Source organism: Micropterus salmoides, unplaced genomic scaffold, assembly GCF_014851395.1.
Source record: "Micropterus salmoides isolate LMB-PRFRI ecotype aquatic unplaced genomic scaffold, ASM1485139v1 Ms_hic_scaffold_11, whole genome shotgun sequence".
NCBI lineage: Eukaryota > Metazoa > Chordata > Actinopteri > Centrarchiformes > Centrarchidae > Micropterus > Micropterus salmoides.
Window position 1 is genome coordinate 12,027,937 of NW_024040152.1, and position 19,018 is coordinate 12,046,954.

Consider the following 19,018-nt stretch of genomic DNA (forward strand, 5'->3'; position numbering starts at 1 on the left):
CAACAGTTTTAGCCATTTCTGGTTTTATTAAATATATTTAGACAGGGAAGATTAGGGGTAAAGAAACATTTGACACAGGTTAATTGTATGTACTTATGCCTTTTGAGCCACATGAATACCACACATTTTATCTATTGACTGGAAATCACATATTCAACCAGTGCCAATAAACCAAGATAAAGAGGCCACAACAAAGATTGCTGAAGCCAAAGGTTGTTTTTTTTTAAACTTGCTGAAGTACATTAGTGCATAACTAAATTTTTTACATCATCTGTGATTTAGATGATCATTACCGATTGGACAACACCAGACTTACAGCCACAGAGGGGACCAACAGCAAACCACCATAAATGGCAGCTGCCCCTTCTTTCTCCAGACAGCGTTCATACCTGTCAAAGTCTACCTCTCTGGCTGCACACACGTGGTCGACGCGGCAGTCACTGTCACACTCTGTCAGGTCATAGCTAACAGAGTTGAACTCATAGTACTTCTGTAGGTAGCAACGGTCATTAGAAACGCGCTCCAGAACCTGATGCATGGAGGCTGCGGAGGCGTCTGGCACTCTGAAGCTCTCTGTGAGGCGATACTCCTTCTCCCAGCGTGCGCGGGCTGCATTAGCGTGAGTCAGGTTTAGATAATAAGTCACTATATCCTGAGAGTGGTAAAAAAAACAGAAACCAGAATATAGGTGCTTTCTTGGAGGTTGCACATCCAAAAATACATATGGGCGGTATAATGCAGCTTACCAGTGCTTCTAAACATATTTGAAGGGAAAGCACACAGACCAGCCTTGACTTACTTTGACCAGGAGTGTTTGGGTGTCATATTCAAAGACACGAATCCCAGGGTTGTTGGCTCCGTCCACGACTCCAGGAAGCGTTGTCTTCCACGGTGTGACACCTGGGCTGAGGAACATTGTGCTGATAGGAGAGTCTGTAGAACAGTAGAGCCATCACCGCTGATTAACACAGTATCATGTTCCAAAAGCTAACAGGAAACATCTGGGCATTTAATGTAAGATTAACTGTGCATCACAGTTGCGAAATTAAAACGTAAAAACAAAGTAAAATTAAATACCAACCATTCACTGATGCAAAACAAGGAAAGTAGTAGCAGTAGTATAAAGAGTCTGACCTTACCCTTGGAGTTATAGAACATTCGGAAGCTGTCAGTATGATGATGGCCAAAGAACTGTCCAAATATGACTGAATGATGCTTTTGAATTAAATCCAAGTATTGCTGGTTGAATTTACGTGTGAACCATGGCTTATTTCTCTTCTTCTCAAAGGAACCTGGGGGAACGTGGCCAATGATGTACACCTGATAGAGCAACCAGTGTAGTGTTAGCAAAAATAATCAGTGGCCGGCAGTAGCAGAATTCTACTATTTGAATCTATTTTCTTTTTTGCAATGCATGAATTAATTTGAGCAGGAGCAGCCTGCCAGGGCTCAGATTTAGAGATTTTAGGGTCAACTGTTGTGAAAATTAACCTATTTTCCAATGAGATAATTACTCATACAGGGGATGTAAACTCAAAGTATTCTTCCTATTTACCCAGCTTTAAAAATAGGAATGAGGTATTTGTTATGTGCTGAATATTGTATTCCCTCTAAGAGGTCATTCAAACAACATTGCAAATTAAAAGATGAGAGGATAGTGGCAGGACCAGTATTAAATGCAATTTAACTCCTGTTGCAAGGCACAGATAGATAAGATGCGTTGCCTTTTCTTTGTTGTTGCCGGCCTCTGTAAGAACCCGGTCCGCCCAGCTAAACTGACCCGCTGGGTCATCTATGTCCTGGGTCAGCTTGTTCTGGTCATAGTAGAGATTAGTGTTGAGAACCAGCATCCTGAAACCGGTTCGATTCAGCAGCTTTTCTGTGTAATATCCACCTATGTAAAGAATAATATTGCATAAAAGGGATGACACAATCAGATTTATCATTTGTGTATGCACAATTTGTGATTTATTGGAGAGCAGTTGTTTTTATTTACATTTATACATTTAGCTGATGCTTTTATCCAAAGCGACTTAAAATTGCTAAATATGTTAGAGGTCACTGTGGGGAATTGAACCCAGGTCTCTCACGCCAAACTCATGTGTCTTATCCACTGCACCATCACCACCCCCCAAAAGACTTAATCTTAAGGGATCACAGGAGGCTTTATTCACCTTTTTTAAATGTTTCTTGGGACTCTGGAGCCAACCAGTCCCGCCACATTTCTGCTGTTTTGTCATAGATGTAGCTTGGACCTGCAGGAAGCTGGCTCTTAGGGTGGTAGTCATGGTTGCCAAGGGCAGAGTACACTTTAGTGTCTAAGGAAGGCAGTAAATGTAAAGCTTTCATCATTAATATGAATTATTCAGTATATGTTGATCATTGATGTTTTCTCCATTATACACTACGCCTTGACCTCACACTTACTTGGAAACACCTGATGTATCATGTGGGTAAGGTTGCTGATAATGTGGAGCACTGCTTCTTCTCCCAGATCCTCATTGGGTACATGTGGTGTGTCATCTCTGAGAATCAAAACAATAGATTGCCTGGTAGTAGATTAAATGTGTAGTGGGGAAAGAGAATTTTGGGCCCACAGTTGGAGGGGGCCCACCGGGATATTCTTTCAGAGGGACAACACTTATGTGCCCCTATAGGGACCCCCTAGTGCATGATATCTTGTAAAAAAAAAAAAAATAAATAAAAAAGCACGATTATGAAGCATTTGCCTCTCTAGAGATGGACGTGAGAATCAACAAGCCAGCACCATGTCGCAGCCTAAGCAGATACATATCCTACCCTGTCCATACGATGAAGTCCGGGTCTGGTAGAATATCCTTCATGGCATACACAGACGAGTTTATAAGGTGCCATGGCGAGTCACAAGCATAGTGTCCAAATTCCCCCGCATTGGCTGCAGGTCGTTTGCCGCTTGATGCACACACAAGTTCAGGAATAGCGGTCGATTTGTAAGTCGGATCCCAGTGCAGATCCGTGATGTGCCAGAAGTTTCCTGGATAAAAATGATGCGTAATTGCGCACACGAAGTTGTCCCTGCACTATGACAGGGACTGTTAAAGAAACATAATATTCGATAGGCTTCTACATTGTGGTCTTTTGGCTACTTACCTGACAGCGCAAGGACTTCTCTGTAAAGCAGACAAGATAGGAGCAGCGTTACTGTGGACATGTTCAACTCTTTGAGAAAAGAAAACATCCGACAAAAGTCAAGTCCAGGCTTGAGAGGTAAGTCCATAAATGGAAGATAAGATAGGCCTACAGCTATTCATGACGCGTCTTTGGCCTAAAGGTGGTCCATTTCTTTGCCAGTGAAACACTTTATATTTTGGTCCCTCTATTGTTAAAATATTACTATAAAAGCCAGCCTACAGCCTACATCTGATAACCTAATATAGGCTACACATAGGCCTAACAAAGACGTTCAAACGTGCATTTTCCCCCTGAATTAAAATGAAAAGTAGCCGCTAGATAAACAGGTTTTTGGCAGCTAGCAGTAGGCTATGATACAAAAATTATGTTTGCTATCGTAGAATTAGTGTGAAGATTGAAACAGTGTATTGACTAGACAATATGTAGCTGTTTATAAGTCACATGTTTGAGGATGCCATAAAAAGGCATCAGATACAACAATCCGGGTACTTGAGTGGCTGAATGCCTCCATGTGAAGTATTTTTATGTAGGCTAAAAATAAAATCAGTAGGCCTATCTACAGTTGCCCTTTATGGCTGGTGAATTTTAAGTTTAAAATAAATTCAGCACAAAGGGTAGCATGTTTTCTCTGAATAATAAAAGGCAGAACAAGTCTTGAGGTGTTCGTGCTGCCTTCGGGGGATGCTCGTATTTCCCAAAGTGAAGGAAACAGATTTCTTAAAAATTGTTGCTCGATGTAAATATCTCTTCATATAGCTGATTTTTGAAAGTAAGATATTTTCGAATTCCAAAATTGTTAAAACTAGATGATATTATGCCTATTGTTATTTTATTACATTACATTGTTTACTGAGTGAGAAATTTTATTCAGGACTACCAAGACTTTTGAGCTGTAGGCTCAAAACCTTGACTTGCCTCGATAGACTGTATAATGTTTGCCTGTCTGGTGATGTGAGTATAATAATGCCCGAAGTATGCCTTTCAGGAAATCTCCAAAGCTGTACCGCCCCACGCCATATGCGCCAAAATGTCGGGTAACTGCACGCTAAAGTTACGGTTAGAGGCATATTGGAGAGCTGACGTCGCCAGTCTTTCGACAACTGCGATATTTTGGACACATCGAGAGAGGAAGCATTGTCTGACAAGCGAAAATCAGGGCTACAAGATCCCTGTGCCACCGGTGTAGGTTTCGCGGGACTTCTGCTACGCGCATGCGCTGTACATTGAGTTTTGCGCGCGGGAGCACACAAGGAAGAGGTTTGCAGAACTACGTGTGGCTGTTGTCGCTACTCCACAGTGTATTTGTCATTTCAGGTTTGATTTTATTAACGTAATTACAAGGTGACAACATGTGGAATCAGGGTGAGTTTAATTCCCACGCTGTTTCGTTGTGGTATAAAGTGGTCAGGTCGGCTTGTTGACATTGTTTTGCTGCGGCTAACGTTAGCTAAGCGTTACTGACTTGACTCTTTGTTGCTGTGTCTTTGACGAAAAATTGTGTCTAAACTTTTTTGCTATTTCAGGAGGTTACAGTGAGTCGAGTACGGTCGGAGGTTATACTCAGTCTCCAGGAGGCTTTGCATCACCTTCCCTATCCCAGGGTGGAGACAAGAAAGGGGTTTGTACTGAAGTCTACACTAGCCCTTCGTCTTTGTAATCTACATGGAACAGATGTGACCTGAATATCTATCAAAACATCATTGCTTAAATTGCACACTTATATTTTAAATATATATGGCAATGTATCATAAGCTTGACCCCTCTTTCCCAGGTAACACATCTGTGTATTCCTGTGTACTGATGGAAACATTTGGGCACAGCAGTCAATATATATGTTTGTGTGTGTGTGTGTGTTGCAGAGAACCCGTGCCACACAGATAATCCCCTGCACAGTGTCTCAGCTGATGTCTGCTTCTCAGACTGATGAGGCCTTCAAAGTAGGAGATGTGGAAGTTGCCCAGGTAAGCTGAAGCAAAAAAGGGACTGCAGTGCAGGGTGGCAGAAAATGCAAATGACTATCAATAGTGTCCAGTGGTGCAATTACAATAGGGCTGAAACTGATGATTAGTATAACTATTAGTGGATCTCTGTCATTTTGTTTTCTGTTCTGAAAGTTTTTGGCTTCTAAAGGGGGTCATGACAGAAAACACATCAGAAAGTAGGTAAAGATTCCTTTTACCTGAGCCCAAGTTGATGTATTTTAAACCAACAGTAAAACTGAAAGATATTAAATTTACACCAAATGTCTGGCATTATTGTTTGAGAAATGACTTAAATGATTAATCCATTTGAGATAGAGCACTACTTAGTTGATTAATCAATGAGCCGAGCAACAGAAACAGTCAGCAACTATATAGATATTTGGTTCATTATTCCTAAAAGGAAAATGCTAAACATTTAAAAATTCATGTTTCTTAAATGTTAGGGTTTAGTGCCTTTTTTGGGCCTTATGATAGTAAACTGAATGTCTTGGTGTTTGGGGCTGATGTTTGGATAAAGCAATCAATTTGAGTACATAATCCTCAAGTCTGGGAAATTGTAATAAGGGTCTGTTTTCATTTTATAGAAAAAGATTAATCAATAATTAAAATACTTTTTGGTAGTTTCCCTAGTTATTGGATTAGATTAACAGTGACCATAGTGAGATCAGGAGAAAAAGGTGGATATTGGCCAAAGAATCCACAACCTGCATTGATTTTTATTTTTTTTAATTTTATTTTTTGAAGGGGAAAAAGAGAGATTAACTGGTTGATGCCACATGTACTTAATCCAGAGATGATTCCCTGCAGCATATTGACTGACTTGACCTCGCTGTTGGATAACTGTTAATGTTCTGTGTTATAGGTTACCATTGTGGGTGTCATTAGGAGCACAGACAAATCCATGACCAACATCCAGTACAAGGTCGATGACATGACAGGTGCACCCATGGATGTGAAGCAGTGGGTAGACACAGAGGTCAGTGAGGGTACCTGAACCCTTGCACAAACAATTAATTTTTTTATGCTTTTGTATTTAACAGCCACTTCTGGGTGAAGCATGAACCATTTGTCTGTAAAATATAAACGTGTGATGAAACAATACTGAAAATGTCACGTTGGTGGTGGTTTCCAGTATAACCTCTTAACATTCCAACGTCCCGCCCACGGGCCGTCATGTCCTCGCGACAGCTTTCGGTATGTGCATACAACTGCTATATTAACATCATACTCTGATACAGTGTTTGAAAGCTAAAATCCTCGTGATTCGACCAATGCAAACCATTTCAAGATACAATCACCAAATCCGTCAGACCAACCAGTATAAGCTATATATATATATATATAAAACCCTGATTTGAATGTAAACAACTACGATAGCTTGTATTCAAATAGTTCCGCTGAACTCCGACCCTATAGGAGCTCACATGTCCCTTTCACAGCCTTCAATAGCCAACAAGAGCCCACGCTGTAAGGAACGGCCAGCCCCTGTTATTTACTGTTGCCGAGCCTATTGCAAGCAATTGTGCCGATGACTGGCACTTCGTGTAGCCAATAAAATTGTGAAAATAACGATATCCAGCATCTGATCTACTCAGCAAAAAAAACACATCTGCGTCAAGCTACCGGCTAAGATGGAACGATGCAGCAGCAGCCGCCTGCCACCATGGGGCGGTGCTGTTTTAGAAAAAATACGATAAGACACATACTTGGAAAAACCTGTGTAAAATAGTCATTTTTCATGGTATTGGTATGAAATTTAATCTAGGACTGGGTAATGCTTTATCCTGTGGCCCTACAGTGTTTTCCCAGCTATACTTGTCTGCATGCATTTGTTAGCAAGCACTTTCAAGCAAAAATGAAAAACGTGTTAGTTTTAGTGTGTATAAACTTATATTAATCAATTCCAGTAGCACTTATAATCATTCTGACTTTTGGGTTAGACACTCCAGAGTGTTATCTTTCAGAGAAGCCTTGACCATGCATATACTCCAAATGGTTGAAGAACTACATTCAATTTACTTTGGATATGCCTTGAATAGGCATTTTGCATTAATTTTACAGGAATGTTAAGAGGTTAACTGATGTACGATTTAAAATTTGGGTTATTTTATATTATTTGATTGTATGAAGTTACACAAATCATCATTACTGACCATTCCTGGTGAGCAATGAATTCCACTTCTCAAATTTTTAATCTGAAGTTGGTTCTCAGGAACATTAGAGCACACATACAATCATTAATGACGTGCAAACACCAATGTGCATGCAGTCATATAAATGAAAAATGTGGAATATATACATCAATAAAAAAGAAAATCTGAACATTGTTTTATTATTTATTGTACAAATGCACCTTAGCATAACTTGTTTTTGTTTGTATAGGACCCCAGTGTGGACAGCACTGTCCTGCCTCCAGGCACGTATGTCAAAGTCTCTGGCAATCTGCGTTCCTTCCAGGTGAATTTACTGTCCTAAAATCATCTCCACAGTACCCAGAAACGAATAGGAACTTTAAGGAAGCTTTAATGGTCCCTTGTGAGGCCAAATGACCATGTGAAATTTAAGTTGTTGGTAGCTATAAACTTTGTTCAATATACTGTTTTGGAAGTGTTTTTCAGAATTATAGCATATATATGTTTTGGTGCGCCATGTGTCTGAATTTTACTTAACTGACCAACATGGGTTTTATCCTCACTCACACATGCAATGCACTTCGCTATAAAGAGATCTTTTCACTTGCTGTACATCATATGTTAATTCGGCTATTTCAAGATTGACTGAGGGGGGGGGGGCATCTCTGTCTTCCTGTCTCAGAATCACAGATCCGTTGTGGCATTTGGTGTCAGGCCCCTGGAGGACATGAATGAAATTACCTCACATATGCTGGAGGTTGTCCAAGCACACATGATGCTCAGCAAACCACAGGTGAGAAATGTAAAGCATAAACCTCAGCAGCTTCTATTTTTGGTTGCTGTTCTGCTGTTTTAAGTATAAACATACTATCATTTGGAAGACACGCAAAAGCAATGTGAATCTGAAAAGCACTTATATTATTAAAATGAAACTAAATCCGTGTATGGTTCGTTGTTTCATTATTTCGTTTCAAAACCAAATCGGAAAAACCAAAAAAAAACACGTCGTCTTATGGTTTTTTCATTTTAAAACCAAAACAGATAAACAGAAAACAAAAAAACAGACATCGTTTTTTTCCCCTGTTTTTTTTTTTTTTTTTTTTTAAACAAAACGGAAAAATATTGATTTTGATATTTAATGTGTTCGATTTGTGTAGCTTTGGCGAGGGCGGTGCCTGATTAAATGTAATTTAAGATGAGCTTGAACATCAACATAGGTGGGTTTTTAGTTAGAAAAACGGGAGGCTCATCGTACAGTTTGAAACTCACTAGCAAGTGGGACAGGAACGCCTCAGAAGAATCCTCTGGTTTTTAAGATTTCTTCAGTATTAAAGTAATTCAGTGATGTTGTCAGTACATCCAATGGTACACAGCGAACATGAACTGTTATTAGTTAAATCGGCGAGCTGTATATTAACGAATACACGGATTAAAAGGTTCGGGTAATTTTTGTTCAGCTTCTACACTGTTTCCACCTGACCTTTTATTTTCTTCACGAGATGGAAGAATTTAGAAAGTTTGGTGGCGTTGCAGAGAGCATCCACCTGCAGTAGGCACATGGATTAGGCTATGTGTAAAACAGGAGAATCAAACTTAATCCAGCCAGGGGGAACGAATACTGACCGTCCAGTGCGCCGGTTCCACTGGCAACACAACGCATATTAGTTGAGGAGTGGGGCGCTGGAGTTTACAGGACGAGAGGAGGCGGCAGCGACCTGGTGTGCTGCGGACGGGCGGTGATCATTCTCTCTGGTTGGATGAAGCCCGACGCAGACCACAGCTGTTGCAAACAGGCGCATGTGTACAGCAGCCAGTTAGTTCGAAAACTAGTAGGGTATAGTAAGGGGGATAGGATATAGTATACAACACTTTAAAACAGAAAAACCGAAAAACTACTTGTTTTTTCCGATTTGGTTTTGAAACAAAATAACCAAAGAACGAACCATACACGGATTAAACTAGTATCTGAGGAAATTATACTGTACCTAGTTTCTGCATGTACAAACACTGTTATGTAGTAAGTTTGCTTTCCCTTGAAGGAACCAAGTATTCAAGTCTGCTGTCGTCACATTTCTAAGTATTTATGTTTGAGGATGTTCTTATAGCGGTTACCAGCAATGTGTCAGAAAACAACAACATTTGGTTTTGTTTCTCTTTCAGTCAAGTCTTGGTGGAGGAGTGAGCAGTAATGACACACCCATGTCACGGCCGAGTGTGGAAAGGACGGGAGGGATGGGAGGGGGCTATGCAGGTGCTAACGACATGACTAACAATGGGTTAAGCGCAAACCAGAATCAGGTGAGTCCAAATGATATATTAAAATTTAAGAATACACTACATTTAAAAAGGTTGGCTCCTTTATTATATAGGTGAGCACAGAGAGACCAGTCAGGGTCCATGCCTCCTGGATACTGACCTAACACTGATAATGAATTTGACTCTTACTGTTCATGGCCTTGGTAATTAAACATGATCTTTAACTTTTCAACCAAAAAAAGCCATACATTTTACACTTTTAATGAATTATCATTAACTAGATAAAAAAAATATATAAATGATTTGTCAGGCCAACAGCTTTATTTTCACAGAGAAATTGATATGAAACACGAGTCTCATACTTCCTGTCCCCTCCTCAATGTTGCAGCTAATTATACAAAAATAGCTTACTCAGAAGAAGTAATGGTTGTCAAAAGGAGAAGTTGCTAGTTTTGAAAGATGCATCTATATTTGCAGTTTGACACTGTACGTATTGTTTTTTAATATGTCATTGTTCATCTCACAAGGTGCTAAGTTTGATAAGAAGTTGCCCAGACCAGCAGGGCATCAGCATTCAGGACCTGAAGCAGAGACTTAGTGGCATAAGTCTGGCAGTCATCAAGTAAGATAAGTTCTGCTTTAAATCCTAAAGGGAAAAATTAAAATGTGTGTTGTGGTGAATTTACACAGTGAAGTAATTTACTGTATTACAACCGTTGAAAACGTTTCCCCTATGCTGAAAAGCAGAGCATTGAATTGATGATATTGGGTGAGTTTTTGGACACTAAGGCTACGTTCAGACTGACTTAATGCTCAATTCCGATTTTTTTTTTTTTTCCCCCAGGTCCGATTTTGTTTGTTTGACATTTCACATTATTGCTTAAATGTGGCCCATATCAGACTCCATTGTGAACTGTCCGCGGTCTAAATGTGACCCACATGCACAGAAAAATAACACAACTTCACACGCTGTTGGAGGCTACAGAGGTAAACCAGGAGCAACAGAGGTTATCTCCTATTAGCTCACGGGAGACTCCCGTTTTTTATTTTTTATTGTCCTCTCACGGGTCACATTTCTCCCGAATTATGACAAGTGTTCACAACTTTCTGTTCTTTTCTTTACGGTTTCTCTCTCGCTCCCCACATGCCAATAACTCAGAGAGCTCGCGGTCAGGTGGATTTCAGGTATAAGAAAGGGAATTTGTGAGCAGATGATGGCAAGGTAGAGGAGGAAGAGAGCCACATGTATTATAATGGCTTTTGTGGAGCTTTTTCCTTCATCGCGGCTCTGTATATAGCAGAACTGTGACAACAGCCGCTCTAGAGTGACGTCAAAGTCGCATTGATTCCGACCTGAGTGTCCAGACTGAGGTCGCATTTAAAAAAGCTCCGATCTGTATTGGATTTGGACCACACATGAAAGTGGCCCAAATCCGAACTGGAAAAGATAGAGATTCCTTGTGACTTGGCCTGTTTACACTGTCATAAAAAGATCAGATCTGAGTCACACATGAGTAAAAACTGTCGTATTTGGGTCACATTAGCCTGCAGTCTGAACGTAGCCTAAATGTATGCTTTGCACTTTGGTCTGATTGAATTCCTGTCAAATCAGAAGACGAGACAGAACCTGAGTTGTATGATCTTAAAAGTAGGTACATTTTAACTACAGTTTTCTTTAACTTTTACATGCCTCTAAGACACAGTTGTTTACATGAGCTGGGTTGACCCTGGGCGTTTACTGCACTGTTAAAAAAATCTGCTATATAGAAGGGATGCTGCCTTAACCACAATTATAAAAGCAAATTTTGCTACAGACACTTTACATAATGACTAGCCATCGCGATTAGCAGAAGATTATTAAACTCCTTTTCAGAAATCCCTCCTCTACTGTCAGCTATAGGAACCTTGTAGCTTTTGTCCAGGTTAAAGACTCCGGTGACCTGGCTCTAAATGACCAGTGTGAGGACCGCTACCAGGTTGTTTGAGGCCAGCAGTCAAGTTAGTTTTAGAGTTATTAGTTTATTTCTTCCTAAACTTTGCTTTGGCTGTCAAGCCTCTGAAATAAAAGAATTTTGTCACGTCTTTTCTCAACCTTTTTATGTACATGCATCAGCTCAAAGACAAATATTTTATAACTATCACTTGTTTTGTTTTTTTTAATCTTTTGTGAGTCGCATTTTTTTTGGTTTGAACACATAAAGTTCATGTGCCTTTTTACTGCTCCCCTCGAAAGGAAAAGATGGGTTCACATTTTTTCATGTCTACCTCTACCTTCAAAATCTACAGTCCTCGTTCAATATTAAAATGTATTCCAAAATTTATGTACAGCTGATATGAGTCTTCAGCAATTAGTCATATCAAGTGGGTATAATCCAAAGTTGGAGCCTTTTTTGAACTTGATTCCCTGTGAAAATGTCTTGTCCTGAGCCTTGAAATATTGAATTTACTAAAGTAAGACCAACGTAAGAACAACATCTCACAGTTGAGAATCTGAAACCATCAAAATAGTTAGTAATCTTTGCTTGGAAAGTGTCTTAAACAATTAATCATTGTGAAAATAGTGGCCAGTTAGTTCTGTCGACAAATCGTTGCTGCTCCATTTAAAGGTAAAGGTGTGAAAGACCTTCACTTAAGCTGGCCGAAATTGAAAAGGTTCATTTACGTTGCTTGAAGTGTGTGTGTGTGTATATATAAAGTGCTTCAAAAATACTATTCAAATTTCTCTTTGTGCTTTAACAGGCAAGCAGTGGAATTCCTAAGCAATGAAGGTCACATCTTTTCCACCATCGACGAAGACCACTACAAGTCAACAGACAATGATGATTAGAAACCTTAAGCTTCTTAACACCAGTGGGGTTTCCTATTTTGAACTGAACCTAATAACAGTCATTAGTATAAGATTTATAACTGAAAACCGAAAAATTAACTCTTCTCTGACCTCATTAAAGCAGCAGTTGAGCTGTAACAATTGAATAAAATCCTCTGAGTCCTTCTTTGTTAAGGTACTGTAGTTGATGTTAGTTGAAGAACACGTGGTTAAGGTTTGGTGAAACCTTTTGGTTTATGCATCCTGTATTCCTGGGGTTACTTCTGCTATTCTGCAAGTCCCAAAGGTGTTGCTTTTGAAGAAGCAGTCAATACTATTATTCTGTACTTCTGTGATCTCTACTGTAAAGCATTTTGTAATTTTAAACCCTTCGAACATGAGTACTCTTATTTACTTATTTTTTGTATGTAACTTACTTTTGCCAAAATTAAAAGATTATACAAAATACATTTGGATCGTCTTTCAGGAACCTTTGTTGTATCATTTACGCATACACTTTAAATGATATTCCAACAAAGGGGTATGGTAGGTTTTGTTTGCATTAAACCTTCATTCAAGGCAATTGCCATACACAACCACTTGGTGGACAAGCAATTTGTGCCAATGTTTTTAGCTGTAACACAAACAGAATTTTGTATTTTGACTCTTAGGGGTCACACTTTAGATGTTTGTCTTTACTTGAAGGTGTGCACGTGTCAAATCCAGTTGACTGCATGCTGAAGAAATGTAGGCTAACGCATCTGTCCATAAGGTCACACTGGTACATAACGGGTTTTAACAAAAACTGAATAAATCAAATGGGTCTAAAGTGCATTCTCAAGCCACTTTTTATGTAATTTATATAATTTTGTCCGTAGTACAAAATTCAATTTCAGACAAATAATATACAGAATGTTATTAATACAATGGTTTCTACCTTAAAAGGAATGAAAACAAAATATGAACTTCTATATTATTTCGTTGTCTTTGGCAGTGAGTCTTTCAATGAGGAAGACCCATTAGGGGAAAAAGAAGCTGCAAAACCTACATGAAAATGTTCTAGGTACCGTCTATAATTGGGGGAAAAAAACAAGTCCACCAATGAGTCCTTTCAATTAAAAAAAAAAAATTAAAAGTGGATTGGATACAATAAGCAGCACATTCTTGTACTCTGATCAGTAGTTTGCAGTGACGGCTGGGAGAGCTGCTATCAATAGCACTGGAACCCATGGCCTTGTGAGAAGCTGCAGAGTTGCCATTTTGTCATCTTTGTGGTTAAGACTTGCCTCCCAGCAAGGACTTGTCAGAGCCCTCTCTGTTTAGAGTTTGCATATATACCCTATGAGTTTGAGTTTGACACATACTTTAAATGCCTGTACAATCAAATGTAACCCATAACTACCTCTGTGAAGCTTATAAATTGTCTTGAGACAACACAGTAATGATTCAAGTCTGACTGTATTATATGTTGTAGCTGTTTTGTTCTAGGATGGACACTACAGTTACTGCTTAGTATTGCACAATATATTGGTATTGCATCCAAAACTACTATATAGTTGGATAAACTATTTGCTGACAAGTTTGAACAACAACAGATACAATATCATATTTCAACAAATACTACAACAATAAATACTACAAAGGTAGTATTGGTTCAATCAAAGTGTGAGGATGGTATGCTGTACACAACACAGCTACAGCCACCTGAAGAGTTTCGCTGACCACATCAGAGCCAGGGGTGTTGTGTTTTCTGATACACCGGAGGATGGTGTCACAACATCAAATATTTGTGTGGGCAAACATTTGCTATTAAGTGTCCACAAAACCAAATATGCATGCTTGTAGATCGCCAGTGAAACCATTTATCAAAACGATTCTCTACTGTGTCACTAGTCACCAAAAGCTCCACTGAATCTATTTCAGTACTGTATTTAACAGATTATATTAAACCAGTTATTTTCAGCACAATATTTCGGATTTCATGGACAGGTTGTTTTTAGTAGAACACGGCATCCTCTTGTGCTTTCTTCACAACTGCCAGCAAGGTCTCGTCCACGGTTTCATAGTCATGGTCGCTGTCATCCACAGTGTCATAGTCCTGGTCGCTCTTCACATGTGCTGTGACGTTGCACACCGGCACTAGGGTGAAAAGGGGCACGGTTTATCAACTAGTAATAGTCTATATGCGCAATAGTCTATATTTTTCTTTCTGTCAACAAATCCAATGACAAGACAAAAACCAACAATTCATTGATCCTTCTGACAGGTTTTACGGATGTGGACAAACCCCGATGTAGCTTCCTCCTTTGTGTCATAGCTCAAAAAATATTAAAGATACTTCAGTGAGTCATGTGTTTCCCTGGGTGTCATTATTTCAGCGCAGACATTTATTTTAAATCAATACCACTGTTCTGGTGCCATAAATACTTACTAGAGCACCAAATGTGTATTATTCTGCAGCTGAAGATAGCCCCTAACAAATGCACTATTTGCACCTGCATGAGTAACCTTTGCTAAAATTACAGTGCACCTCTGTTTTGGGCTTGGGACTGACTGCCACAGACAGGGAGGGGGTGTTGGAAAGTATTGTTGGTTTTGGTAATTTCATCATATTTGTTGACAATAATAATATAGAATCAGAATTGTGCTTTATGTGTTGCCAGCCTGGCGGAAATCTGCGTGATACAGTCACCAGTCGACAACAGAAAGAGCTTCACCTTTTTTCTTTTTCTTTCTTTTTTCTTCTTTTTTCTTAGACTCTTCCCTTTCTACGTAAGTGTTTGGCAGAGCCTTGCCTGTTGTCACTATAGCTGACTGCTTCCGGGGTGCAACTGGGGGAGGCTGATCATCTAAGATAGCCTGCACAATATGAGGAAGAGGAAGAAACATTTAGTTTGGTTATACACATGAATTATTTACCACAGCACTAAGAGGAAACATTTCTTGTTAGCATAGTCTGATGTTTGAGATTTCCTGAAATTGTGTGAAAATTAATTTTTTCAGACAGTTCTCACACTGTGGTGTATTTTACTAGTACTCTGAGAAACATGACAAGAACATGTTAAAATTGAACCACAATATATTCTAAGTAGCTCTTGTGTGTATGTAAAACCAGACTTACTGGAGGGGGTGGAGCTGGGGGCCTTCTTTTGCTATCCAGAGTCAAATTGGCTAGCTCTTTGGCTGGGACGCTTTTCTCTGCTCGATGTTTAGTCTTGTCTGCCTTGGATGATTTCTTTGACGTTGTTGATGGTTTTTTGCTAGACTTTGATGATGACAGATTTCGCTTTGGTGGTCGGGGTGGAGGAGCTTCACCGGAGTTCCCCTGTTTGCGAAATTCATAAAAGAACGTGTCTGTCACCTCAGTAACCCTGTCCACGTGGAACTTAGGTGGTTGACCACTGGGCCATGGGAGGGGGTCCTTGGTAAACGAGACGGACATAGAAAGCCACTGGATTGGGATCTCGAAACAGTGGTCTGGACTCTGTGGAAAGCTTGCCTGGATGGTGGGCTCTAACATAGCCCCCTCTATCCTTAGACATGCAAACCCAAATAGTGGATCAGTCTCGAGTTCAGTATCACGACTCACCACTTTAACATCCAGCGGCAAACTAAACTCTTTACCTAAGTCCCTGAGTCTGTACTTCTTGTTATCACTCAATACCTCAACGAAGTGACCCTGCATGTACAGAGGCAGAAATATCTCCTCCCTCTCCTCCTCCTGCTTGACCTCCTCTTCATCATCATCCCCATCATCCGGCTCTTGGAGACGCTGACACAAAAGAGCCTCGACAGACTGCTTCTGTCCCTTGCTGCTTTCACAAGGCAACTCCATCCTTTCGCAGCGAATGACCTCCAGCTGTTCCCCCACACTGAGGTCAGGCAGGCCCTCCTCCTCGACTTCCTCACTGTTCCTTGTTACACTGACCTTCAGGCCAGGTGCCTGGATTGAAGCAACATACAGCTCGTACACTGAATTAAACTCTCTTGGCCGCCTACGAAATCGTCCACCATATTGATGAGATACCAGAAAGTACTGCTGTACCTTTCGGCTCTTTGGGCTGGATAATAAAATCATGGCTGAGGTTCCTGTATTGTGGAAAACCAGGTGGCTACTCTGGTTAAGTTCTGGCAGCCAGCTGCACTTGAACAGAGAGCGGGTCTCTGGGCCTTCCAATATCTCCACTACCGCAGGGAAGGATTCATCTGGCTGGGAATGAACCTCTGTCAGACTGAGCGGGCTCACAAAGTTCACATCCTTACACAGGTCAGTGACATCAACCACATCCACCTCTAAGCTGGACGGAAACTTCAACACATTCTTCCGCACTGTACAATAAATGAGAGAAACGATGTTAGAAAATGTAGTTGAGGCACAGGTTGAAATTAAATGAATTGAAACCAGAGTACAGTAAGCTTTATCAGTGATGGAAGAAGTACTCAGGACCTTTACTAGAAGCAAATGTACAAGAAAGTTCCAGTGCAAAAATACTCCTCCATTCAGAATTTCAAAAGGAAAAGTGCAGCAATATTTTATCATCAGCAAAATGTACTTAAAATCTCAAAAGTCAAATTACTGATTACATATGAAAACATTTCTACTGTAGAATAATACAGCTTATTATATTACTGAATTATTTTACAAAACTGATGTATTGATGTTGGTACACAATTTAATCTATAAAAATGCATCACATTTAATGAGCTTGTCATTGGTTTTGTGTGTAAAATTTTAATCTGCACATAAATACTAGCTCCAAACTGTGAAACAAATAAAAGTATTGTAGTGTAAAAGTACAATATTTTACTTACTTTATTTCTTTTTATAAATTCGGATCAACTGATTAACTATGTAATCAGTGTAAATATCTAATGTGTAAATATGAAAAAAGAATGAACAGATGCAAGTTTAATTCTTTTAAAATTGAAAATGAAAAAGTAGGTTATTCTCACTGTTCATGATGGCTTGGACCTGGTATATTGGACTGAGGACAAGGGGCCGTTGACACTTAGTGGTGTTGATGAAGCGAAACCTTCGACTACGCAGGCAGACTGAGGACATGATCTCCTGCAGAGTGAAGCACTCCTCGCTCTCACACTCAAAGAACTCCCCTTGAGAGGATAGTGGGATAAACACTTCTGCAGAGGCTTCCTGCTGTCCTCGTACGAGGCAGCGCACCAGATCCTCCTCGCCCTCATGCCGCTCAATGGAGAGCACAGTCAAAGCTCTCCCAGCCCCCAGTGTGAAATTGCCAAAGTTCATCTTGGAGTGGCTGGTGAAAGTGAAGGGGAGGCTTGATTCCAGGCCCACAGGCCTCAGGCTCACCATCTCCTCAATTGTACTATACGGCATTTCCTCTGGAACAACCTTGAACAAGCCTGAGAAAAAGCAACAAGTGTCAGGGTCAGCCGCAAAACACAATGAGCTTGTCACGAGAGCATGAGAATCTTGTCTAAAGCTCAGCCCGACCTGTGTGGTTAATGGGCAGCTCAAATTTCTCATTGTTGCTGATGTCTTCACAGCAAACTGATAGGAGCTCGATGCCTATAACCTTTATTAGATCCCCAGTAGAAAAGCACACTTCACTCCCAGAAATTTCATATATAGACCCTGAAACAGAAAGTGAGGAACAAAAAAATAAGATCAACGTTCTGTAATGAGCTGATACATCTAGCATAAATAACACATTTTCTTATTTTTTTTTTTAGCTTGGACACAATCGCAAATACTTTAATATGAAATATTTCTAATTACCACTCATGAACAATACAAACTTAAACAAATGCTCACTGTTTTATTCCACTACAGTAATGTCAGATTTGGGGTTAAGAAAAGGAAAACAAATATTAGATACAATCAGACACAATACAGAAATCCAGACACGTTATGACTTGTGGCCATCTAATCTCTTCAAATAAACTCTGTTTATCTTTTTCCTCATCTACACTCACAGTTACAACAATAAGCAGCCTACCTTGGAAATACACTCCAGAGCAAACCTGTAGAATTTTTGGCAGACAAGTGTTGTCCAATGATGCAATGAATTGCTGAAGAGGCAAAGCAATCGTGCCTGCCATCACTGCTGCCTGAGTGTGCTGCGATCAAAAATGAAGGCAGACAGAAAGTGACAAGAGCAGCATAAAAGGGGGATGCTTTCTCAGTCAAAAACCACAAAAGCGAATGAGGAAGTTACAGGAGCTGTTTGCACAATGCTTGCATTCACGAATGGAGGCCAAGTGAGATGATTTCAGTACAATGTCTGAGTTATTATTCTGTTATATAATTGACTGCATAAAGCCTCAACTAAAGTAAATAGACCAAGACACTCTAAAATGTATATCTTTCTAAGGAAATGTGTAAAAAATCTGTGTGTGTGTGTGTGTGTGTATGTGTTTCTGAGTAAATGTGGTAACTGAAAATACTGCATCGTGCACACATTACATTCCTGATGGATAATGTACTACACTCTCTAATGGACAACATCTATTCTTTTATATATTATTGTAGTTATTATTGCATTATTTATTGTTAAATTATTTAATTCATTTATATTTTAAGCATGGATCTTGTTTGTTTTTCCTGTACAGCACTATGTAACTTGGTTTTGAAAAGTGCTATATAAATTAAGTTATTATTTATTAATTTTTGAAGATTGTTTAAAGCTCTAAAT

The 19,018-nt window shown here is 39.7% G+C and overlaps 3 protein-coding genes across 4 annotated transcripts; 1 reads left to right on the top strand and 2 right to left on the bottom strand.

The window, feature by feature from the left end:
• Positions 1-6: 6 nt before the first annotated feature.
• smpdl3b (sphingomyelin phosphodiesterase acid like 3B) lies at positions 7-3,244 on the bottom strand. The gene is made up of 8 exons (XM_038710911.1): positions 3,130-3,244; positions 2,800-3,013; positions 2,428-2,525; positions 2,175-2,318; positions 1,725-1,894; positions 1,140-1,320; positions 800-933; positions 7-652 (listed from the first exon to the last, which is right to left on the bottom strand). The coding sequence occupies exons 1-8, from the start codon at positions 3,215-3,217 to the stop codon at positions 290-292; spliced, it is 1,392 nt and encodes a 463-aa protein (XP_038566839.1). The 5' UTR covers positions 3,218-3,244; the 3' UTR covers positions 7-289.
• Positions 3,245-4,367: 1,123 nt separating this feature from the next.
• Positions 4,368-12,817, top strand: rpa2 (replication protein A2). Of its 2 annotated transcripts, none has more exons than XM_038710913.1 (9): positions 4,368-4,485; positions 4,695-4,789; positions 5,031-5,132; positions 6,016-6,129; positions 7,536-7,610; positions 7,968-8,078; positions 9,446-9,583; positions 10,069-10,163; positions 12,281-12,817. In XM_038710913.1, the coding sequence occupies exons 1-9, from the start codon at positions 4,383-4,385 to the stop codon at positions 12,366-12,368; spliced, it is 921 nt and encodes a 306-aa protein (XP_038566841.1). In that variant the 5' UTR covers positions 4,368-4,382; the 3' UTR covers positions 12,369-12,817. The 2 variants fall into 2 exon arrangements, with proteins under 2 accessions (XP_038566841.1, XP_038566842.1); XM_038710914.1 differs by having other exon boundaries at positions 4,378-4,533.
• Positions 12,818-13,172: 355 nt separating this feature from the next.
• Positions 13,173-18,483, bottom strand: themis2 (thymocyte selection associated family member 2). The gene is made up of 6 exons (XM_038710910.1): positions 18,323-18,483; positions 17,818-17,958; positions 17,301-17,726; positions 15,469-16,676; positions 15,065-15,206; positions 13,173-14,486 (listed from the first exon to the last, which is right to left on the bottom strand). The coding sequence occupies exons 1-6, from the start codon at positions 18,423-18,425 to the stop codon at positions 14,344-14,346; spliced, it is 2,163 nt and encodes a 720-aa protein (XP_038566838.1). The 5' UTR covers positions 18,426-18,483; the 3' UTR covers positions 13,173-14,343.
• Between the last annotated feature and the right edge of the window lie 535 nt (positions 18,484-19,018).

Bases quoted from the DNA above. Each gene is read 5' to 3' on its own strand.
- rpa2 (XM_038710913.1), top strand. From the start codon at position 4,383: ATGCGCTGTACATTGAGTTTTGCGCGCGGGAGCACACAAGGAAGAGGT. The intron at 4,486-4,694 runs GTTTGATTTTAT...TTGCTATTTCAG, and splicing joins CAGTGTATTTGTCATTTCAG to GAGGTTACAGTGAGTCGAGT. The intron at 7,611-7,967 runs GTGAATTTACTG...TTCCTGTCTCAG, and splicing joins GCAATCTGCGTTCCTTCCAG to AATCACAGATCCGTTGTGGC.
- smpdl3b (XM_038710911.1), bottom strand. From the start codon at position 3,217: ATGTTTTCTTTTCTCAAAGAGTTGAACATGTCCACAGTAACGCTGCTC. The intron at 3,014-3,129 runs GTAAGTAGCCAA...ATTTTTATCCAG, and splicing joins AGAAGTCCTTGCGCTGTCAG to GAAACTTCTGGCACATCACG. The intron at 2,526-2,799 runs GTAGGATATGTA...TTTGATTCTCAG, and splicing joins GACTTCATCGTATGGACAGG to AGATGACACACCACATGTAC.
- themis2 (XM_038710910.1), bottom strand. From the start codon at position 18,425: ATGGCAGGCACGATTGCTTTGCCTCTTCAGCAATTCATTGCATCATTG. The intron at 15,207-15,468 runs GTAAGTCTGGTT...CATATTGTGCAG, and splicing joins CCCCAGCTCCACCCCCTCCA to GCTATCTTAGATGATCAGCC. The intron at 14,487-15,064 runs GTGAAGCTCTTT...TTTTCACCCTAG, and splicing joins AAGAAAGAAAAAGAAAAAAG to TGCCGGTGTGCAACGTCACA.